Source organism: Archocentrus centrarchus, chromosome 3 (assembly GCF_007364275.1).
Source record: "Archocentrus centrarchus isolate MPI-CPG fArcCen1 chromosome 3, fArcCen1, whole genome shotgun sequence".
NCBI lineage: Eukaryota > Metazoa > Chordata > Actinopteri > Cichliformes > Cichlidae > Archocentrus > Archocentrus centrarchus.
This window is the reverse complement of record NC_044348.1, coordinates 27654938-27679478: the sequence shown is the minus strand read 5'-3', so window position 1 is coordinate 27679478 and position 24541 is coordinate 27654938. Positions and strand designations below refer to the sequence as shown.

Below are 24541 nucleotides of genomic sequence, written 5' to 3'. Positions count from 1 at the left end.
CTCCTGCTCATCCTCATCTACACTCTCTCTTTTTCTAACGCCACCTTCCCACCCACCCAACACGCTCACACGCCCGTCTCCCATTGGTCACCACACAGTGGTGCTATTTTTTTCCATTCTGTGATATTGACCCCCCCCCCCACAAAAAAAAAAAAAGCACAACCACCATCAGCTTTCCATCCATTGTCATTCCATTCTCCTTCTTCACTTCACACCACCATCCTTGCCATCTATGAGAGACCAGACAAGGACTTGTACCCCATCATTCATACCCAAGCAAGAAGTAGAGAAGGCACTCCACAATGCACACAAATATAGAGTAACACCCAGGCTGAAAATTCAATAAAAAGCACTGACACTGACAGTGCTTGGTACTGTTTTGAATGGGAGTTTGGGTTTACTGGGGCTCTGGGCTGACTGTAAAGTAGGAAAATCGAATTCTATTGTTTTTCTTTTTTTCTCTTTGTGTTTTAAAAGAAAAAAAAATGTGTTTGTATGCAATCCCTGCATTCACAGCACTCACACAAGCCCTTGCATGCTACACTGCTTGTAATGTACAAGAATCAAATCCAAGCTTTGTTCATACTATGGCTGATGCAATTCTCTTCAAAATCATTAGACACTGGCTGTGTTGCAATCCTGGGAATTCTCCACACCTGCTCAACAAGTGCAACCACACTGTCATGTATTCAAATACCTCTTTTGCTTTGTGTCACTGCATAAATTGTTGCTGTGTCTCTGCAAGAACACGACCAAGAGAAATTCCTGCACATTTATCCTACTTGGTGAATAAAGTGATTCTGATTCTGATGTGTCCCCCAAACTCTGCCCTCAAGTCTCTCTCTCCCTCGCTCTTAAGTCCATCTATCTCTCTGCCTGGCTGGCCAACCTGTCTTCTGGTCTCGTCTACCTCTTTGTCTCTGTCCCAGGGGCCTCCACAGCGTGCAAAGTAGCCTGCAAAGTCTTAACTCAAACGAGACCCCTTCGCGCCCCGTTAAACCACCGACCTTCTCTGTCACTCCTGTCGCCCGCTGCTGCCGACAACGGGGGCCTGAGCTGCAAGCTAAGAGACCCTGAGCTCAATAAAAGTGTGGGTGATTAAACAACTCCTTTTAATTGCTCCTTTTGTGCAGGAATCAAACGGTCACACTTATTACTGAGGCGAGAGAGAGGGAGGCTGGGAGCACTCGCTTCCGCCGAGGGCTAGACACCCTCAGTGACCCTCTGCCCTCCCGTCACTACTCCTTTATCTGACCAAACAACCACTGTGTAGTGTGTGTTTACCTGTAGGTGTGTGTGTGTGTGTGTGTGTGTGTGTGTGTGTGTGTGTGTGTGTGTGTGTGTGTGTGTTAATGCCCTTTGTGTATTTGCCTGTGTGTAAATTAAGTATGCAAAGAACAAAGGGAGAGCAGAATAACGCCAGAGCTCCCCTCAGTGGTCAAAGATTAAACTACACATCAAAAAGTAATGGTTGGATCGTCGGGATTTGCAATTGTGTGCTATCAGCCAGCTGGCTCTGGTAATGGGGGACAAAGCCAAACCAGAGGACCATGTCCAACATGAGGGCCGGGTTTCAGAGATCATAGTAACACATGAACCATACACATCATCTGCTAGTCAGACACATATATACAGATATCAGTACAAGGGCCCAACCACAGGCCCTGTCAAACGGGTCAGCTTACAAAAGGGAGGGACCCAATTACCTTAGTCACAAATACACACACAAAGTGCCTTTCAAGAGTCCGTGAGTGCTTCAGCTTTCCTATGATTATACCCACTCTCTACACACCCAGCACTTGTTGTACACATACAGCGCACCCAGAGCCAAAACAGCCATCAGACTGGACTTTTGCAGCAAAGTAGCAATGTGCTGTGTTCAACTGGTTTAAAAGGAAAGAGCTTTCTGTGGTCAGAGAGCAAGCGAGACAAAGAGAGGGAGGACAGAGTGAGCATTTGGCTGCTCAACAAATAGCGATCCGCGCTCTTTAAAGGGGAACCATGGCCTGTAATGTTTCAGCCAGGAGAGATCAGATTTAAAGAAATCAATAACATCTTAAATGAATCTGCGATGCACTAAATTGTAAACATTTAGATGTAGTTTCAGAAACCTCTAAGTACTTTAGCACCGGTATGTCAGTATGTTGGTATATTGCACTACTTCTTTCTAAAGTAAATCCATTATTTTTGAAAGCAAAGTCAGTTTGAATAAAGAAGGCGATGCTTAAGATCACAGACTGGTGCAGGACGCCGTTATTTAACAGCAAGAAAGGCCTTTGACATTAGCCTTTACGGAACATATGCCACTCATGTGCCCATTCGGCTCTTGTTTTCATATTAGCATAGCTTTGTATGGTGTGGTTTGCAACAGTATGCTAACTCATCAGCTATATTTGTATTTATTATTTGTAACTGTCGAGTTTTGTCTTCCTGGGACTGCAGAAAGGTGCTAGTAGTTAAAGTAAATTTAGCACAAAGCATCTCTTTGCTTTGTGTTTCTTTGTGCACAATGCAATGTGTTAGTTTAATGGTGATATTTTAAGCCTCAAGTTTCTCTTTTTGTGCAGCATTCTTGCATTTTACACGATAATCAATGAAGACTGACATATTTTTACCTATGACCCAAATGTAAAACCTCTCTATGATGGAATTGGTCAACAAACTCTAACTTGACAACATTTTATATTTCGCATATTGCCTTACCTTTTCATACACGTGAGAGCGAAGACAGGAAAAACATGTTGCTCATCAACACAGGCTTCAAATAGAACAGAGGACGCAAGCAGTCCATGTGCTGATGGAGTAATAGTGCCCCCTTCTGCCTAAAATGCTGCACGTAAGATCAGCAACAACAGATATTTCTGCGTAATGGCAACATCATTATCCACAGAGATTTTAAACACAACGAGGCTGATTGTAAGACTGTGCAAAACCAGGCTTTATTCGTTTTTTTTTTTCTGCATCGCCCCCTTTTATCTTGATCATAATCACCATCATTGTCATAACATCATCTTCAAAAACATTACTCACCAGTTACAGTCAGCGAGAGAATAGACTCTCAAAGAGACTCGATGTCTTGGCAAAAACAGGCATCAGCTGTTAAGAGTCCCACAACACAATGGGTCAGCTGTACATGTCCATCTTTTTCTGGGCAATACATTTCAACAAGCTCTCCAATGTCCTTATGTACAGTCTGTTTTCTTTTTGTGCCCTCGAGTCCATTCAGTGGTCAGTTTCAGTTCCAGAAGACAAAATCCATCTTAGTACAAACATATTTAAGATGTTGGATATTTCAGTCTTGCTGACTCCATTAACATTTATGTTACCACCTCTTTTTCATCACTACCCGTCTACTGCAGGCCAGAGGACAATCACATTGTCCAGTTTAGGCGAACGCTGAGTAAGTGCAATGTCTATTATAATGTCAAGAAAATACAAAGCCACACATACATACATACAGTACATGACTAACTGATAAACTTGTTTAGCTATACAACATTGCCATTCTCCAAGGTGAAACCAAAGAGTTGCACATTCATGCACCTCTGTAAGATCCGGTCTCAGTTAAGTTAGGGGTGAGAGGGATGTGAGCTCACCTGGACTAGATTCAGTCTGTAGTTAGAAAATTGTCCATGATTTTATGTACAGTTGATTTTGTTTGTGGATCCAGTCTTCATTGTAGGTCGTAGACAAAAAAGATTAATTTTACAATGAGATAAACACTGCTGGATCTTTAAGTAGTAAAGACTACTTTTTTTTTTTTTTTTTTTTTTAAAAAGGTGTAATGACAGATTGTGGTAGTTTTTAAATAGAAAGCAGACTGTAAGTAGTTGATGTAAGACATTAGATTAAATCCAATCAGCATGTTTTTTTTTTCCAACAATTGGGACAACAATATGTGTAATTTTATCTATATATTTTGTCTGTATATTGATGTTGTGGAAGGTCTAACCTGACAGCCAAAGTAACTCCAACTGGGCTTTGAAATGCTCGTATTGTTTCTGTTCAGGAACTACAAATCCTACGATTCTTCAAAACAGGCTCGAGACAAAACCTTGAGAGCGCAGTAGTTCATGATAACAAAATACTTGTGGAGTGAAAGGAAGAGAAACACATTTACTTCACCAAAACAATAAACTGAAATCATCTAAAAATCAACAAAGTTCTCTGGAGTTCTTTGTTAACTTTCAGCGGGGTCTGAATAATGCCAGCTCTTTCACATTATATGCCTACATTTCTTGTTTTAATTGTTTTCTTTCTCTATTGTTGTTATTGTAGGGTCTTTACCTTACAATATAAAGCACCTTGAGGTGACTCCTGTGATTTGGTGTTATATAAAATTGTTATATAAAATTGAACTGAATTTCGTAAAAGATCAATGGCAAATTTTTCATTGCATGAACTGCTAAGGAAATTTTATAACACTTATTCTAGTGTCACAAATTTGTCCAGTCAGAAAAATGCGGGTTTTTTTTTTTTAAGCTCTGACATGTGGAGGTTGTAAAGATTTCAATAGCATCCTTAATCAGAACTGTTGTAATTCTTCAGTGAAAAATTAGAATAATGCTAAACACTCCATCAAAAGCAAAGTGCTTAATGTGTATGTGATTTGCATTTTAACCACACCTCACTCATTGGATTTTGGGAACTTCATTCAGTGGGCAAGGATGAAACGACAGCAGTACTCGCTCCTCAGGGGCTAACCATATCACAAACATTAACGCCATTATTGAAAGAACACTGAATAATCAGAAAAGGGATAAAGACTTTGCAAACACAAAAAATTAAAAAAGAAACGTGTATGTAAATCCATCACTTACTAATTTGCCACAAAGGGAAAAATTATCATTTGGAATTGTCATTTTTTTCCCTCTATATTAACAAAGAGAAATAATAAATGGCTAGTCCAAAGGATCAGTAAAAGTGAAGGAAAAACGAGAAAGCCCAGTCAAACCAGGGTCAGAAAAGTGTGATTGTTGATAGTATATCTGGTGACTACTTCCTTTTTTTTCTTCAGAGTTGTTTAAATGAAAAGAAGACATTACCCCGATTAAAACCTAACTGAAGATTAAATGAGCATGTAAGGTGTAACAACTCAGAAAAGAGAAACAAGGGAGAGAAAGGAAAGCGAATACACAACAAAACAACTTCTGAAATTATGTGCTTAAGAGCTCCCTCGTCCTTCCGTATCGGGCCTGAGGACAGCTCAGCCAAACATTCGCTCTAACTGTCTGCCTGCTTGTGTGCCTCCAACAGAGAAATATATGGATCCAAATGCCGCTGGTGTACGTCCATTAGCTGGAGTAGATCTGGGTCCCAATCACACGCATAATCTCCTTTTGCACCTTAGGCTCCTGGGTGTTGATGTTGGCATCTCCTACTTGGCCATCCTCATATCTGCACATAAAAAGAGAAGTTTACATTTCTGTTTAACACCTGGTCTTGCTAATGTCCCTCTAGTTTCTATTGCATTCTATTTGGTAATATAACTGCCCAATTTATTGAAGCTGAACCGTAAATTCAATAAGGAAGATCTGTATTCATCTGCCTGCATTCCTGGATCTTTGGGCTGCTAGTCAATTCTTTACATCACTTCTGCTTTCCCACGCTGTCAAACTCACTTCTGTCATCATCAATCTGGCCTAATCTTCTTGCCCTCCTTCTGCATGCCTCTTTTCTATGAGCTTTAAATCTCAGTGCTCTTCTCTCATTCTGCCTTTCAGACTCTCATTCATGCGATCCACCTTCTCCCCATCTCCAACTTATCCTGGCCAGAGATCCTTGTCCAAGTCTCCACCTGCTTCATCTGTTAACGCTAGCATCTAGACTCCGGAGGGTCCTGTCCTACTTCCTACCATCACTGGACTCCACTCTGCTATGTAGCTTCATCAGCCTTGAGTCTAACTGCCAAATAATTTATAACTCAAACTTTGTATTTCAATAAATGTTCAGTTCTTCCAAGTGATCTCTCCTTATTGAAATAATACAGTAAATAAAGTTTATTGTATTTCATTTTAAGATTAAAATCTAACAGAGGTGTTAAAAAATAGACCTTTAAAAATGGACAACTGAGCTCCTGCTTCTTGCTCCTGTCTGAGGAGCAAGTAAAAACAAATTTTAGGAGTGGTGTTCTTAGTTCTGACACAAGACAGCTTTTTGTTTTTATTCTAACCATACTGCTCATCCTGGAAAAAACACAGCCACCCACAGAGCACAAGATCAGAGATCAATTATATTTAGCTGTGAGTTAGTCTGCAAGCAATCACATAATTCATTTCTAACTCACAAAATAGCAGTGACCATAATGACAGAGTTTGCTATCTGGTGGCAAAAAAAAAAATAAAAAAATCATCATCTTTAAATCAGCTTTATTATTACGCAGTGTAGCAGGTAAAAAAAAAATAAACACCAAAAGTGATCAACTTTGCATTTAAGAGTGACGATGAGTGTAAAATTTGATGGGCATGCCAGTTTGTTTCTGTAATTTTCCAAGAATTCTGTTGAAATGATCGAGGCGTTGAAAGTGCCAGAAATACTTACACAAAAAAGAAGCGGGTACAGACGTGGTCGGAAACCGGACACACCCAGATGTTTCCATGCTTCTGCAGATCCTTTGATGTGATAACTGTTTAAATGACAGAACTGTTTTATCAAAGGTACATCACTAGAAATCGTAAATTGTAGTAACTGCATTTCTTGTTATTCTATTATTATTTTGATTGTAGTGTTGCTTTGGTATTATATAACATAGCATAAAATGAACTGGAGCCTAAATCCTAAATCCATTATTTTTATTGTTGTCTTCAATAATAGCAATGATCATATTGCTATGACTTCATAGCAAGAACAATTATACATTATTGCTTAGTCACATTATACCATTTTTAAGCTGTAATGGCTCTTTAATCATATTTTACTTGGTCAAGGTTTGTCAAATTTGAAAAGGACTAGAAAATGAAACAAGTCTGTATTTGTTGTTACTTCATGTCACATTGTTCATATTTAAAGGTTTTTGTTCTGATGTTAATTTAGTTTTAAAAAGCTGTAATGATGTAATTAATGAAATGTAAAGCAGTCAAATGCATATTACACACACATTAGACCTCCTGCATGTTATTACCTTCACAAAGAGCGATACAGTTCAAGTTTCGACTCTGAAGAAACCTTGACTGGATTGGACGGCTCTGTCGAAAAAGGAACAGCAGGAAGTGAGCTGTTGCAGAAAAAGCCATTATGTAACCAAAGTATCCAGAGTACACATGTAACATTAATGATTGCAAACACTGAAAGTATACAGCTTGCAACAGTCTGGTTCAGGGTGAAGACAGAAGTGTTTAAAGAATGGAAAACATTTTAATTGTCTAATTGGGGCATGCTACTAATTAGATGATTAATGGTGTCCTGGGGAGTTTCCCCAGATCTGGACCTTGGGATCACTGAGCTCCGGGACAATTTGAGGTCTGATCTGAGGTGCAACCTGGCAGTGTCAGATGGACCAATGTCCCAGAGATGTTCTGTTGGATTTTGGTCAGACGAGCATGGGGCCAGTCAATGGTATTAATTTATTCATCATCCAGAAACTACCTGCATACTCTCGCCACATGAGGCCAGGCATTGTCACACACCAGGAGGAACCCAGGATCCACTGGAGCACCGTAGGGTCTGACAATGGGTACAAGGCCTTAATTCTGATACCTGATGGCAGTCAGCCTGGATTTGCCTCCCCAGACCATCACTGACCCACCACCAAACTGGTCATGCTGAACAATATTACAGGCAGCATAATGTTCTCCACGGCTTCTCTGGACCCTTTCACATCTGTCACATGTGCTCAGGGTGAACTTACTCTTGTCTGAAACACACAGGGCTCTAGTGGTGGACCTCCCAATTCTGGTATTCTATGTCAAATGGCAATCAGGCTCCACGGTGGCAGGCAGTGATCACAGGGCTCACTAGAGAATGTCAGGCCCTCAGGCCACCCTCATGAAGTCTGTTTCTGATTATTTGTTCAGAGACATTCACAGGAGTGGCCTGCTGGAGGTCATTCTGTAGGCTTCTGACAGTGCTCATTCAGTTCCTCCTTGCACAAAGGAGCAGATACCAGTCCTGCTAATGGGTTAAGGACCTCCTACGGCTCTATCCAGCTCTCGTTGAGTAACTGCCTGTCTCCTGGAATTTCCTCCATGTTCTTGAGACTGTGCTGGGAGACACAGCAAACCTTCTGGAGTTGACACATATTGATGTGACATCCTGGAGGAACTGTGCAACATCTGTAGGGTCCAGGTATTGCCTTATGCTACCAACAGTGACACTGACCCTAGCCAAATACAAAACTAGTTAAAAAAAAAAAAAAAAAAACAGTCAGAAAGGACGAGGAGGGAAAAAATGTCAGTGGCCTGTAAAACCAACCCTCTGCTACTTAACCGATCAGATACATTTCTCAGAAATTTAATTGACTTGATGCTGTACTCTGATTAGAAAGTGTTCCTTTAATTTTTTTTTGAGCAATGTACATTCTCCCCTTTAAGGACCAACTCTCATCTACGTTTCAATGTTTTTTTGAAAATGGTAGAGCTTCTTTAAGGTTTTAGTATAATATAAATGGTGCTCTTCAGTGTCCCTCACCTGTGGTATAGTGTTCATGCGGTTGTAACGCTGCACTAGTTCATCTTTGGTGGGCATGCGATGCTGTCCTTTCCCCATTCCTGCAAGAAACAGCACACAACCAGCAAAAACAGTCAGAGTAATGTTACTTTCTGCTGTCTTTGTCCACAGGTCCCACTTTAATATGAATTCCAGTGTCTTAAATGCTGCCAAATACATATTACATGAAAAAAAGAAATAAACATTCAGTGTTAAATACTTTTAGTATTGTGAAATAGTTCAAATACTACATTTTTGACAGTACCTATAGTAAAAATAATATTTTAGTGCTTGGAGAGAAGTAGCAGACCAAGAGGATATAATGTTAAAAACTGTAAAAGTCTTTAACTTTTATTCAAGAATTTAACACCCATTCTCCAAGTTAACATGTGTTAATAGCTGGTTCCCACTGCCCTGCCATACCCATTATCACCAGCAAACCCTCGAAGACTTTAAACATCTACCCGACAAAGAGAAAACCAGATGAAAAGCCAACAAAATACGGAGTGAGACACACAAACCTGATGACAACCCTATTTTATACAGCCACAACACAAAGCATGGCATGGCAGGTGGCGCAGAAGCTCAGAGGCCCAAGACCCAAGACCCAAAATGGAAACACAGTACAACACAACAGGATAAACACGGCAAGCACCCACATGTGAAAATGGAGTGTTCCAAGATGTCAATCAGGCCATGTAACAAACACAAAGGATACTCTGTGAGCATGGTGAAAAAAGCGAGAGGGGGGCCGGGGTGGAGGGGGTCTGAATGGTGATGAACCGTTCCTACCTGAGTATCCAAAAGATATGCTGGAGATGGGGCTCAGATAGATGCCCTTTCCATACGCTGCCCCATGCAGCTTGGGTTTGAAAAGAGCAGGAAGGAAGGGTCACTGAGCATGTGCACAGGACAGCCTCACATATATACAGATGGATATACTCACATAGACAGTGCAATTCATATCAGGCCTACTGTACTTAAATCTATAAATGTCGGGGGAAGGGGGGGGGTATGTTTATGTGACAGTTCACCTCAACAACCAAGCATATTAAATATACCAACACATAGAAATGAAAATCCAAATTCTGGTCATGGAAAGCAAAGGGTCAAAGAAAGAAAAAGATATTTTCAGGAATCTGAAGCAATTCATATACGCTTAACTTCTTTCAACATTTTGCATTACAGATCAAGTAATGCTCTTGATTTTTATGTGTCAAATTTCTGCATAAATGCTCAAGTACTCGAGTAATATTTGCATGAAACATGAAATGTAGACATAAGCAATAAAGGCTGGCATGAATGGAAAGATGGCAAAGTATAAAGAAAACTGATAATAAGGTGAGCCTTCACTCAAGAATGTGAGGAAAAACAGAAGGGCCACATGTGTAACATGGACAAGTGTTTATGAGCCACATTACAACCAAGAGTAAACTTAAGAGGAAGAACAAAGAGCAACTTGATTGGGAATTCATGAGGGAGATGCACATCTGGAAGAAATGAAAAAGAACAAGAGACAGGAGGGTTTTGTGTGATGGCTGGACCTAAAGGCAGACTCAGTCTTCCTCCTCCTCCTCCTCCTGCTGCGAAACACAATGACTGAGGAAGATTATCAGTGTTCAAGGTGAAATGGAGAGAAGGGGGAGGCAGACGAGCACCAAAGCGAGATCAAAGATGAAGAGTTCAAAAAGTTGGAGAATAAAGAAGCCATAAATGAAACACATCAGCATGATCAAGCAATCATGGCTGAAAGATCCTTGAGATTTCAGATTTAATTGTGTTTAATCCATTTTCAGGACGAGCCTGTGTCTCTCCCGAGCAGCAGTCTTTATCAGCTGTGCAAATGAGACAGCCCGTGCTCTCTGACGCTCAAATCTTTTTCCTTGTTTTTTCAAATTATCTTTAAAAGACCTGGTTTATTACAACTACAACAAAATAAAGGCGAGAGCAGATGCAGGAATTAAAAATTAAATCTGAAATATAATTTGGATAGGTGGTATGACTTTCTTCTTCCCTGGAAATAATCTCTATAGTTCTTATATAGTCATTTGTTCCATTCTGGCATTAACAAATGATTTATGGATACGATTTGTCCCAACTTTGAGTATATAAAAAGTAGTTACTGACCTTTCGATAGATGTCCCTATTCATTCACTGTTGAAGGCTGTACTCACTGCCACAGAACTTGTCCTTGGTGTCCTTTAATTACACATCTAACCTACTCAGTGCTCTAGATGGTTGACCCCAACAGGGCACACAGGCAGCCTCCTGACATCTCAGCTGACACCACAGCTCACTTCCTTTGTCCCACAACAGGAAAGGACATGCTGCCTACTGTTGCCGGCAGAGAAGGCAGAAAGAGGCCGACGCTTGCAAGGAAAATCTCCTATTGTGCCCTGCTTGCTAAAATGCCAATTGCAAAGCTGACGAAAAGGAAGCTGGCATCCATTAACTGTGAAAATGAATCAGCCGGACAGCAAGCCTGCTTTGTGCAAGGGCAGGTTTGCTGTCCGAGAGGAGATGCATCGTAATTTCCAGCTAACTGCCAGGGTTACATACCTGCAGTTTGGTATAAGAGGCATTGACTAGTCCATTTCTCAGAACAGAGTGCCAGTTCTCTATATGGGAACCACTAGAGCAAGTGTAGGGAAGGAGAGATAAGAAGGAAAAGATAAAACAAATACCATGTGAATATAACAAGATAACAGTGTGGAACCACTCGTGTGTAGTGGCTCCATCTACGCTGTGCAAGGATGGAAAAAAAAAACAAAAACACGCCATGTTAAAAATCTTTTTTTTTCTTAAAATTGACAACTTAATTCATGAAAAAAAAAAGCTCTTTTGTCCCAGCCGCTGAGGACCTATTGTAGTCATCTATTGATACCACTTGTGCAAAAAGTAGCATTTGAGGGTATTCTGTTACATCCTCACAATCCTCCAAGTTTATATTGTTTAATCAAGTATTAAAAGATGCACATCAGAGATGACAACTACTACTTCACCTTTCAGTACGAAGTAGTTTTTTTGACCGCATCATCCAATACAGCTGTAACAGTTACAACAGTGTAACTGACACTTTTAAGTAATTTTCTTATTTTTAACTAACTTTGGAGCAGTATTAAAGGAAAATTTCACCCTTAAATCAAATGTATGTGTTTTTGCTCTGGCTTGGAGTGCTATTTATGCACCTGGATTGTTTTGGTTTGTTTCTTCCTTTACTTTAATATAATGGACCCAGATTGCACTTGCCTTGTGGTGCTCAAAGCTGAGAATCTCAGCAGGATATCATGACCCAGTTACTAATAAATAAAAAAAAAAAAAACAAAAAAAACAAAAACAAACTTTGCTACTAGCTAACATTACAGCTTACATTGGGGTGGGGCGGGGGGTGAGGGACTCATGTTTACATCACCAGCTGTTACTAGCATTAAACTCTTACTTGGAAAGCAAGGCGAATATATTTCCCACAGTGGGCGCTATGATCTGTGGAGTGGCACTGCTGGGGTGTGTAGTTCAGCAAAAAGAAAATAATTTACAACAAGATTTTTATTATTAAAAAGTGATTTTCCTGCAGATTTTTTCATGAATATTATTTGGTGATTTGAGAACCATGAGGCAAGTGCCATTTAGTTCATTTATATCCAAGATAGACTCCATCTCTTTTTCAAATAGTCATATGTTTCTATTTATATCAATATAAAATGATGGCAGCCAGGCTAAATGGTGTATTTGGCATTTTCTGTTGCAAATTATTAAATTTCTAGTATGATCTAGCATGAAGAGAGACTGTTAGCTCTCTTGGTGTATTAGTCGTACCCTGCAAGTGCCCAGATGGGTTGTGAGTATCTAAAATATTCAGCACAGTCCCATCTGCTACAGTACAAATCTCTATCTCATGGATATTGCTGGCTCCATGTGCTGGCTAAGAAAGGTGGTTTCTCAGTCCAGGAGAATGACCATTGCTCTCTACTGTTGTTTGTTACGGTTCCATAAAAATCTGCTCAAGTGGCCCCTTTCATCAACAGCATAATGACCAGGTGTTACACTGATACATGTTCATGTTTGACAAAGCATAGCGCTCCAAAGCTAAATTATGTATGCATTTTAGCAGCTACGCTTGATTTGGCATCAATTATTAAAAGAATTTGATTCCTCAGAAAATATTTCCCCTGCAGTCACACGCTTATAAATATAATAACCACTAAGTGTTTTCTGATATTTCAGTATGGCCTAAATGCTTTTACTTTGTAAGCATTATAAGCTTTAAAATTTTTAATTCATTCAGTGACAACATGTTAAATTATTGGAATTGTAACTCACTGGAAGGCAAAAGTGCTGCCGTATAGCTTCTTGGCAGTGCGAAAACGAGCTTCCTTGGCTGGGGGGCTGCTGAGCAGCAGGAACTGGTGGGAGGTGTGCATGAATTTGAGTTGCTGTTATGATGAGAGCATTGAGACAAGAGAGAATGAGAGAGACAAGCAGACAGAGGATGAGTACAAATCATCAAATTACACAATGTAGCATTCAAAAATTTTTTATAGAAGGGACTCGATGCAATGTTGCTCTTTCCTACCCTACTGAGAGGCAGCTTGACGATATGAGACCTGTTACTGGAAATAATCCTGCAGAAACACAGAAAAAAATTAAATACTTTGTAACATAATAGCATTGTGTTAACACTTTGCTCGAACTACTCTTCTTACACCAGACATTTTGACTTAAAGTGAGGACAACACACCACTGATGATTCTTTTTTAACTCAAGTATACCATGGCAGTGTGACAGTGAGATGATGTACAGAACACCAGGACGCCAAAACACAAAGAAGAGCAAAATGATTTTTGGAACAGATTCTCTTTACTCACCACTGTAGCAGCGGATGGGCCAAAGGGTCGAGTTTGTCCATCTGTTTCTTGATCTCCAGATATGAACCCTTAAAAGAAAAAAAAAAAAAATGGAAAAAAGAAATCAGCCCTTGCAAATATTGTTCTTTTTTTTTTTCCTTCCCCAAACCAAATGACATGTTTTTAAAAAAAACTTGTGATGTGACTAACATTGTGTAATATTACAGATACAGTCCAACCAAGTGGGTAACAAGTGGGTAAACAAGCGTAGCGCAGAGAAGATGCCACTTTGATTAACAAAACCACATCCATACAGCTTAAACAGCACAGCTCACTAAATAAAGAACTTTCCAATGAACATTGTCAGTAAACTCTTGATGAATCTAAAACCTCACTTCCAAAGGACTTGGGATGCTATGTAAGATGTACATGTGTTTTGTTTTTATGTACATTTTACATGGCCTCCAAACCTTTTTAGAAATGGGGGGGGGGTCTACTAATGTGGTCCTTCTTTCCCTCCCACCTTCTTTTTATACCTGGGTCATTTCCCGGATGGACATTACGCTATCCAGTGCTTTCTGCAGTCTTTCATAATTCTTCTTCTGTGTTCACCGGTTGAGCCAAACATCCATCGTATGCAGTAAGAGAGAGAACAACATACAGAAATCTAAAATCCCTGGAGACATAAAGGTCTTGTGTTTTAAGGCACTAGTTCAACACGTGATATAGAGAAAACAAGACAATATTAATTGTTGCAATAATTTTAGTTTGTTCTGATAACACCTGGTTTTGAGAAAAAGTATACAGTGTGTTTTTCAAATTAAATGTCACCTTGGAACTTAATTTGAGTTTTAGAAAGTATAATTCATGCAGTGAGGATGCTGACCTTTGGGTTGAAGGCAAGAGTCTTGGGGTCATTGGGATCAACAACTGAAGGATAAGGCTCAAATATGATGCTCTTACGAGGAGACTCCAGGGCAGCTCGACACATAGCTACAAGAAGGTCCACGACCTGGGAAGAGAGGGATTTTTCATTTACATTTTATGCCTTCAGTTGATGCTGCTGACCCATTTTTTTGTGTGTCAGTTCCAATAACATACAAATTACAGGTAATCAGAACTGAATCAGCAGTTTGTGTTTTGTTTTCTTTTGTTTATACCTGCAGCATTTTTATCTAATATCCAAAGGAATGCATTATAAAATGAAAATAATCTGAATTATTAATGTTGTGGTCACCTCTGCTCCAGTCGCCACTTCCTCTGCAGCTCCAGACATCACACCCAGTGTGTAGAAAGAGAACACACACAGCTCCCTCGTGCACACAGCAGGCTGCATGAACAAACACAGACAAAGATGAAACTACAGCTATTTCAACATGTAGTCCCCACACACAAAACGTACACCCACTGACACACTCTTCCCATTTGCTTACTCTAGTATTAAGAAAGCAATAAAATCCATTTCCAGAATTACTGAATATTACTGAAAGAAAAAAAAGAAAATCAGCTCATGTTTCAAGTTTTATGTTTTCCACTTACATAAAAAGGTTTAAATTTCTATATTCATATGTCTATATGTTTCTCTTTTTCGCCTCTGATACCTTCAACATGGATCCATTCTGAAAGACGTGTTGTTCGTCACAAACCACGCAGTACTCATTAAGTGTGGGGATCCTCTGTTCTGAGTACTTCATTATCTGTTTGGGGGAAAAAGCAGAGCAGTGTTTCAAGTTATAACTCTCACCTTCAGCACTGCCATTAAAAGGGATACTGAGTAGTTTGGCAAAATTGTTACAATACCACAGTTTTGGGTCCTAGAACAAAACTATACTGTGAAGCTCAACCATCAGCTACCCGCAGCTAAGAGAATACACAGATTGTATGGTGTGTCTTTATTGTTGCTTAAACCTAACGACAAAATCCCCAGGTGTCATTTATAAATAATTCACCAGATATTGTTTTCTATTTTTAAGTTTACTCAAACGATCATGTGGTATTTTAATGCTCAATAATGTGTGCTTAATCTACTTTCCAAGGCATGTGGACTGATATCTTTCCGGGATCTAACCTGCACTAAGAAGCCATACTCCAAGGTAGGGATGTTCTTGCAGTGGCCGCCCGCCTGGGATGAGAAAAACAATTCAATCAGCTGCCTCGTGGTAATCTGCGCTGGGGCCCTGGCCGCTGGGACAGCCACAGTCTGATGAGTCAAGTGAAGACAAAGCATTATGGGAAAGGGCGCAGCAGCCATGTTACGGTAAGGGTGGGGAAAGACTCAGGTGAGAACAGTGCAGGTGGCAGGTGACTGACAAGAGGGTCAGAGTGGATCACAGTGGATTAAAACATAAAAACACACAAAAAAAATACTTAAGTGCCTTAATAACAGTATTTCACCAGAGACATCTTCCAGAATTAGAGATAAAATAGTAATTTATAGCATTATGTGTTTCTACAACAGCAGTGTTACAAATGTAAAGTTAAGAGCCTCAGAGTTGTGGCGTGAACACTATGAACAGAACTTGACCTGTGAGTGTGTTCTATTTAATATGGAAAAGTGGGAAAGCGGTGAATTTTACACAAATCCATATTTAAACTGAAAGTTTAAACTGACATCTGGGTGCTGATTTGTGGAGACTGGGTCTGACCTGGCTGTTTGGTGGATAGCTGAATAGCTCCCCCTTAGGGTTCTTCATGGTACAGGAGATTGAGCGGTTCATTAAACGTGTCACCCTCAGCTCAGGGACACTCAGCTTCCCTTTTAAAACCGTGTCTTGGATCAGAGGAAAACTTGGAGACCTGAGCAAAGACCAAAACACAAAAAAGTTGTCATTCTAGGTTTCACAGGGGATATGGCCTCAGAGCATCAAGCATTTAGGTTTTAAGGATAAAACATACCTCTTGCTATTATTTTTAATTATGACTAATATTTAAAAAAAAAAAAAACTCATCAGTTATAATATATGTAGTAGTAATATATGCTATAGACTGCAGTATTTTATATGGTATGGACCTGGGCAATTTCATTGTGACATTTGCTGAAGAAGTACACACTCTGCTCTAGCGATTCATGCTGTACTAACACTTAATATTAGCTCTGACAACTGAAATATGACAGCAGCTCAAGTCACTAACTGTTAACTGCAAGAACCAGTGTTGACTTCCTCCACTGCTCTCAGTACCTATGTACTACCTTGACGTGACTCTTGTCAAGTCTTGAGGATGTCAAGACAGGCTAGTAGTTAGTGGAGCTGACCTCCATTGAGCGGGCTGGGATTTATTCCCTATGCACCCATAACTGTCAAAGAATGTCTGAGTAAGTCAGAGGCCAAAAAGTGTAGTTTTCCCAAAGGGGAAATTGGTTGTGCTTGTCGAATTCTGAATTTAAGTCAATCTTCACGATGCTGAGTCAGAGCCGCCATTCCTCTGTTTGTCTTCTGTGGTACAGTCCATGCCGATCACTGTCTCATCTTTTTTCCTGGTTACAACATCGCCTGCATTTGCCTGGTGTTATAAAGGTTTTGTCATGTACTATATAGAGCATGAATCATTAAACTTTAGGTATGCACAAAATTGTGAATCATGAAACCTTACCTTCCATATGATTAATTTAGTTTTGATTTTTTTATTTTTTTTTTGCAAATATGCTAAATAGCATTCACCCATGAATGCTAACTTCAATAATTTAATAGAGAAAATTCTTGCATTGGCATTTGCCATCATGGCCTGCACCAGCTATCAGACATTATCAAAAGGTCAGTGGCTTCCATCACTATGCCCATACTGTCAGTAAATGACAAAAATACAAAGAGACTACAGAGAACGCAAACATGCACACGTGTTGATTGGAAAACAAATAAGATATCAAAAATTAAAGCTTCCTCTAATCCAGAGTTTCATTTTCCAATTGTGAAGCTAAAATGTGAGAGAGATACCTACTTGGGGATGGGGGAGAAGATGCTGAGCCCAGCCCGGAACTTCTTGATGGTCCCTCCAGCTTTGAACCAGCTGTGCCTCTTCTCCTGCTGGGCCTTGAGGAACTCATTACTAAGGTGCTTCCACTGCTGTGAGGTGAACGTGCTCAGGATCCTATCATAACATGAGAGTCAGGAAGTAAGATGCTGAATTACTGTTTCAGTCAGCACCCAGTATGCCTTCTCTTAAACCAAACACTAACAAATTATTGAAATCTACTGAAACATGACGCTACATGGATAGATTTTTTTAGTAAGGTGGGGTATAATATTGAATCTGTAATGTAAAAGGCATTAAAAATAATGTAGACCCTACATAAAACAGATCAAATCACTTACTTTTTAAGTTGCAGGCCCAGGCTGAAGCCTTCTTTATTTGAGGGCTGGAACACTTCTACTGATGGCTCTGAATAAACATGACTAATATCAATACATCGTGTACAGATACACGCAGACTATGTTGTTTCTTCATTCTCCCTCTTGTACGGCACATATTGCACTCACCTCCCACACTCATTGAGTGCCACAAATACCTAAAGTCTCTCCCAGAAAACCAACATCCACACTGACATCTTTACTCACCAGGCCCATCGAGGTACTGAGAAAGAGAAAAGCGCAGCCTCAGAATAATAGGCTCCGTTCTGATAATTTTCCATGCTGTTGCAACTTCCTCCTGAGTCAGAGACACACATATACACAGAGTTAGCATCCTAATTAAGGCCATTTCTCATTGCATAAATAAATTAGAAGTGCATGATGCATTAAAAATGACGTGTTACTTTGCAAAATGTCAACATTAGAATAGTAATCGGAGGAGGTTTTCCCATTGAAAGAGTGGTGACTCACATCTAAGAAACTGATGTTAATATGAAGATCGATGTCTACATCATCAATGGTTCCATACTCCCTGTTCATAAACACAACAACAGGTAGAGTTAATTTATCACGAGTAATCAAACTTATAACCAATTCAAGTGATTATCCTCTGAGGGAGAATAACAAGGTTGTTTTTTTCTCCTTTTGCCAGACTAGTTAAAAAGAAGCACAAGCAGACTTATTATCTCTACTTAGTTATTTCTTTCAAAATCTGAACAGCTTGATTGTGTGTGTGCGTGTGTCTTACTATCTATGCTGTACCTGACAGAGATAGCACTGTCAGTGTAGATATCTTTTACAGCCTCAATGTCTGCATCCAGTTGAGGGTGGCGGTACAGGTCAGCAGCACAACTCCCCTGCAATAAGCAGCACTGGTCACAGTTATAGCAGGGAATGAATTCTCAGTGGTTTCTAATCTTTTTTCTTTTTTTCTTTTTTTTTTCTGTCAAACACATCACCCACACACCCCACAGTCCCATCAGATAAAATCAAGCACTCTTTACTGTTGTGTTTCAAATCAGATTAAATTTTCAAGTTACTTAAATTAGAGATTGCTTATCAGAATTCATTATCTAACATTTGATACTGCTACAGTTTCCACAGAATTGCTCATTCGCTCGTGTGCTAGTTTGCATTTGTACCAGCTTAAGGTTTCAAGCAGCTGCCCATTACTTTTATTCATTTACTGTAACTAATTATGCACAGAATAATTAACTACAGCCTTTCCAAGCTCCAATTAAAACAAAAAAATCATTATATGCTAGCAAAAAGAAAAAGGAAATCATGTGCATGTTTATAAAACTGTAGGGAATAATTTGTATGGGATGTTTGAGTGATAATATAATGGAGAGGTATTTCATTTTTATATTCCAAAAATAAAAATCCAAAACAAAATTAACTATGTCTGTCAAATATGCTCCTGATAACTACAGTTGAAGTCAGACTCTCTTCTCCTCAGCTGAGAGTGTGCAGAACAGATCACACATTTTTGTCCTTATCTTCACTGCTTTCATGTTCTCTGACTGCAGTGAAATGAGCATTAAGTCCCAGACTGGATTTACATTTCAATCAAAAGACTTGCAAGATAACAGCAAAAAGGATAACTAACAGATTAAGATCTTATATGGCAGTGAAGCAATGAACTTTGTGAGATGACATGATACATTAAATATGTGCATCAGAAATGAATTTGACTGTGTTACTTGGGATATTTAGAGCTGCGTAAAGTCTAAGTAGTAAAAGAAAATACTATGATCCTAATTTGAGTGAAAATACTACATTCCCAGAATGTTGCATATGCTAATAAGAATTTACAAAAATCATTTTTGAAAACACAAAACTTTATAAAAACATAGGATCATAGTCTATAATTAATTAAATTATGTTTGGCCTTTTTTCAACACTTCATTACAACGTGAATGTCACTCATTTGGCCATCCAAGAAACACATCTCAAAAATGATTCACTACAATGCCCTGAAATTTGGTCTGAATATTTACAATTCCCAACAGAACCATTCCAAATCATTCTAGTGACCCCTTAATTATTGTCTGGTGTCACTATTGGGTCAAAAAAAAAAATCCTCTTCACATTCACTCGTTCTTGAGCTAATCTGAAGGCCTGAAGTTTGCAAGTCTGTAGCAAAATTGGCGACCTCTGCACGTTACGTGCCTCAACATCCACTGAACCTGTCATTTTACATGTCATACCACTTTGTGGCTGAGTTTCTGTTATTCTCAATCGCTTCCACTTCGTTATAATGCCAACAGCTAACTGTGGAATATTTAGTCGTGAGGAAATTTCATGACTGGACCAGGTGCACAGGTGGAACCTATCACGGTACCACACTGGAACTCACCGAGATTGTGAGAGCGACCCATTCTTTCACAAATGTTTGCAGAAGAAGTGTGCATGCCTTGATTTTATACACCTGTGGCCGTGGAAGTGATTGGAACACTGAATTCAATGATTTGGATAGGTGAGTGAATCCTTTTGGCAATACAGTGTATTAACAAAAAGCACTGTACCAAAGATACCACATGACATAATAAAAAGTAAGCTCACAGCAATTTGACAGATTGCTATGAGCTTACTTTTCCTTTGCACAACCCTCAGTGATTAGTAGTGAGGTTTTAAGAATAACAGAAGGTTTAAAATAAAGCACAACGCAAGCTTCCATCTTATCAACACTATCCTAATGTGAGGTAAAATTAACAATAGTTAATTTTACCTCACAAACAATAAAAAATTCATATATTTAAAAAACATGCTAAATAACTGTGGTTTTCCTTGTGCCAATATTTATTTAAACATTTTTTTCCAATAAAAACATCATTTTAAATAGCTAGTTTGAGGTTACCATAATGGCAAAAACACAATGTCAAGATCCTGACAACAGATTCGACAGAGATGTAGCAAAGGTAATAGTGTCTGCTGTACCTGAATGCCATAAAGGAACTGTTCCGATTCGTTCTCCCCATCTGACTCCTCGTCTGTCCAGCACTGTCCTTTGATGTCCTGTGGGCCCACACATTGTGAAAAAAGCCATTACAGTGTAGCGGAAAGAAAAAGCAACCCCTTTCTATCATCCTTTCATCTCCCACTTCCGTATTTAGCCTTCCTTCACGAGCTTCAAAATCCTGCTTTATATAGCATCGCAAAGAGAGAGATGAAGGGGCATGATTTATTTCCAAAAGACAGGATATTCTCTCAGTTCAACACGCTTAAATGAATCCTCAAATGACAATGAAAAAGGATGACTTTACAAAAATAGCATTTTATAAATAAAATGAACATTTTCTCTTGTCATTTCCAGCAAAGCCTGAAACCCAGAGGTCCAACAGAATAAACCAGAAGAATCTGTCATATTCGATATCTAGATTAAGACAATTTAATATTTAAATGCCTATGGGGATTATTTAAGTAGCCACATCAATATAATTTAATTTAAAGCTTTTTATATCAAAAATAAAACATGAATGTTTGATATTATTTTAATCATAAGCAACAGGATCTCAGTTGTCTTACCATTGGGTCTGCTGTTATGGCTCTCTCAGACAGCTTTGGGCCTTTGATTACTGCCAACCATTGCAGCCTGTTTCTGGGTGGAAGGAGTGAGAAGACAAAAGTGCAGAGCTTTGATTGACTGTCTCGTATTATTGTACTCCTTAGGATCACAACCTTGGATAAATAGAAAAATAACATTCAGAAGAAGAAAAAAAAAAAAAGAAAGCAAGAAACAAAGAGGCTGTTGCAAGTGATCCCGCGCTTTAAAAACGGTGCCTTCCTCCTCTTTTCTTTAAATCTTCTGGACTTCACCTTGCCATGTATCCTAGCAACAGTCATCTCTGCCTTCTTTCAGAGTGGCATTAATCACTGCAGAGAGAATGTGTGGGAGATATGTGCTGTACGTTCAGTACCAACGATGTTTCCATTTCTTTCTTTGTTTTTTCCAGGAATGTGATCTATAAATACCAAAGCAGCAGAGGGTTGTCACATTTATAAACATACTAAACATACAGCTAAAAGAACACATTAACTTATGTGGCTGCATTGTTAGACTGTGATTTTTTTTTATTATTATTATTATAAGGCTTGTGAATAAATGTGGAAGAAAATGATATGTCAAATGATATCCTGGGTTATCTTAAGAAGAGCACTATGACTAAAGGGTTTTAAGTAAAGTAACTTTAACAACAGCTGCATCTAAAGGAACAACATTCACAATAACTGCTAAAAGAAAGAAAGAAAGAAAGAAAGAAAGAAAGAAAGAAAGAAACAAAGAAAGAAAGAAAGAAAATCTAGATAGTCCAGTCTTACAGCAAAATAAGGCAAACCACAATGGTAGCATCACTAGCAGGGCAGAGGTATTTGTATTTTACAAAGGACAGTCACCCTTTGTGTTAGACATGTAAACAATGCACTGCAGCATCGCAATGCAAATTACAATTTACATAATCTAGTCCACATCAAACAGTAATTAACTAGGAACTGATCTATGAGGTGTGCAAAATAAGACGAGGTGTCAACATAGCTTAGCAATACAAGACAAAAAACAGACACAAAGCCATCCATGGTGTATCTGGTCAGTATGGTTAAAAGAATACCAATTTTTCATTTCAATACTTTCTGCACAAAAATTCTGGATCTGTTTTTGTGAGTGTGTCATGATCAAGCTCCTCTGTTGTTGTAAAAAACCCTTTCTGACATCAACTGCACCCTATTAAATGCTGGTTAAACACTGCACCCCCCCCCCCCCCCCAACCCCCCTCAAATCCATCTCTTCTTCTTTAGCTCCTGCCCTTTTCTCTATATTCCTGCTGCCTTGCTATGTCCTCAACCCTGCTAGCATCTACATCCCCCCAGCTCCCCAACCCGCCATTCCCAGAGCCTCTGTCGTCTCACATGCCAACAGTTACTGACACACAGCGCCCACCCCCACACAAACACACATTTAGCCGTCCTCATTCCTCCTTTTGATAACTATTTAGCTTAAACAGAGGCAGCCAAGCGTATTTTCCCCTCCCCCCACGCTCTGGACGACCCCCCCACCCCCATCCCATCTATCCACATTTACCTTCACAGAGGATGGAGACTGGGATGCTGTCCTTGCCTCAGCTGTTCCCCCTCTTAAAGGGCACACCTGCCTCTCTCTCGGTGGCTGTTTTCCACTGAAATGATAGATGACAAGAAGTCCATTAAAATAAAACCAAACCAGAGCCACAATCCCGGTGTTCTGAAGTGTCTGTTTCTCAGTGCTTGCGGTGTGTGTCTGCGGGCAAGCCAGCTGGTGTGTGTGTGTGTGTGTGTATGTGTGTGTGGGTCTATGTGTTTATCTATTGCAGATCTCTGCTCTTACTGCTCTCTTATATTTTGCCTGACAACACTAACGGGTCTGAGCATGCTCACTGAGACCAGGCAAACCAGTCATGTGACCTGCAGCTGACTGCACTGCTGCTGAGAAATAAGAGGAAAAATGGCTCCTCTCTGTGTATGCATCTGCCTGTGTGTGTTCGTGTGTGCATGTGGTTGCGTGAGGCAGTGTCCATTAATGTGGCATTTTACTTTGGAGGCAGCCTCTGGTTGATATTTAAGTGCTTTTATGTTTCGTTTAAATTTTTAATTTAAGATGAAAAGAGTATAATTATACTGTAAGCTACATTTGAGCTTTACACTACACTGCATGCAGTATGTTGCATCCAATCAATACTGCATGCAACATAATATACTAATATTTCAACTATGTTTAAAACAAATAACATATTAACATACAAAAAAATACTCTTTCCTATCTCTACAATCAACTCTGTCACTGTGTGCATGTGTGATACAACAGCCCTTCAGCTAATCAGTCTTTACCCTCTTTATCTCGAGGTGTCCAGTTAAGAACTGACCTAAAAAATGGGCAGATTAATGGACAGGTGTTCATCCACTTGTCCGCTCAGTGTGGGGCTGTAGTATGGAGAGGAAGTTAAAAGTGAGATCTGTAGACATTTATTTGTCCGCATGTTTGATTTGGCAAAGATTTTACACCGGATCCTGACGCAGCTCTCCCCATTTATCCGGGTTTGAGACCAGCACCAGGAGCACACTGCCTTTTGGCTTCCTGTGGTTGTGGGGGCAAACGGAGGCTGTGACGACCCCTAACAGAACTACCTGAAAGAAGAAGAAAATAAGACATTTATTTGTCCCACAAAAATGCAAATTAAAGGGCACTGATGTCAATGAAACACTATAAACATGGGGTTTACCGCCATTTCATATTGATTTCATCAGCTTACAGAGTTTATACTTTTTTATACTTTATTTGTGAAGCTGTACTAAGTAGTCTAATCATAACCTTTTAGACCAGGGGTTGAGAGAGTCACTTATAATTGAGGGCCACACAAGAAAAATGCACACATCAACACTTTGTGTGTTTATAAATTGTTATATCGCAGTGCCACATGAAGTGGATGAACGAAATGTACAGAAGTACATTAATTCCTTGTCATGATAGTTGACTGTGCAAAAGGTTACCAGGTTATCAAACGGCTGTCACCAACCAATAGGCCGCACTTTGAGAACCCTGGCTTTCATTTAGACTGGGACTGCAACATCACTACGGTATTTTGGGCATATTTTGGGGTCTTTTTGCATATTTTGATTTCGTCTTTATGCACAGTGAATATTTGTGTTGTTTCATTTTGTTATAGAGCTCAATATTTA

The 24541-nt window shown here is 39.4% G+C and overlaps 1 protein-coding gene across 3 annotated transcripts; it reads right to left on the bottom strand.

Moving 5' to 3' along the window:
* Positions 1 to 2930: 2930 nt before the first annotated feature.
* LOC115774384 (protein mono-ADP-ribosyltransferase PARP6) lies at positions 2931 to 23210 on the bottom strand. Of its 3 annotated transcripts, XM_030721639.1 has the most exons (24): positions 23193 to 23210; positions 22911 to 23004; positions 21362 to 21434; positions 20774 to 20851; positions 18596 to 18705; positions 18305 to 18365; positions 18041 to 18131; positions 17798 to 17864; positions 17424 to 17573; positions 16133 to 16283; positions 15556 to 15687; positions 15089 to 15184; positions 14725 to 14817; positions 14374 to 14499; positions 14024 to 14089; positions 13509 to 13576; positions 13217 to 13265; positions 12964 to 13076; positions 11203 to 11275; positions 9436 to 9505; positions 8626 to 8705; positions 7121 to 7184; positions 6541 to 6625; positions 2931 to 5397 (listed from the first exon to the last, which is right to left on the bottom strand). In XM_030721639.1, exons 3-24 carry the CDS (start codon positions 21362 to 21364, stop codon positions 5295 to 5297), a joined length of 1929 nt encoding a protein of 642 aa, XP_030577499.1. In that variant the 5' UTR covers positions 21365 to 21434; positions 22911 to 23004; positions 23193 to 23210; the 3' UTR covers positions 2931 to 5294. The 3 variants fall into 3 exon arrangements, with proteins under 3 accessions (XP_030577499.1, XP_030577508.1, XP_030577517.1); XM_030721648.1 differs by lacking the exon at positions 23193 to 23210 and having other exon boundaries at positions 14024 to 14086; positions 22911 to 23186; XM_030721657.1 differs by lacking the exon at positions 23193 to 23210 and having other exon boundaries at positions 18596 to 18690; positions 22911 to 23186.
* Positions 23211 to 24541: the final 1331 nt, after the last annotated feature.

Coding starts and splice junctions, on each gene's coding strand:
- LOC115774384 (XM_030721639.1), bottom strand. Junction 17,865..18,040: donor TCAGTACCTCGATGGGCCTG/GTGAGTAAAGAT, acceptor ATGTTTATTCAG/AGCCATCAGTAGAAGTGTTC. Junction 5,398..6,540: donor TGTACCCGCTTCTTTTTTGT/GTAAGTATTTCT, acceptor TTTTATGTGCAG/ATATGAGGATGGCCAAGTAG.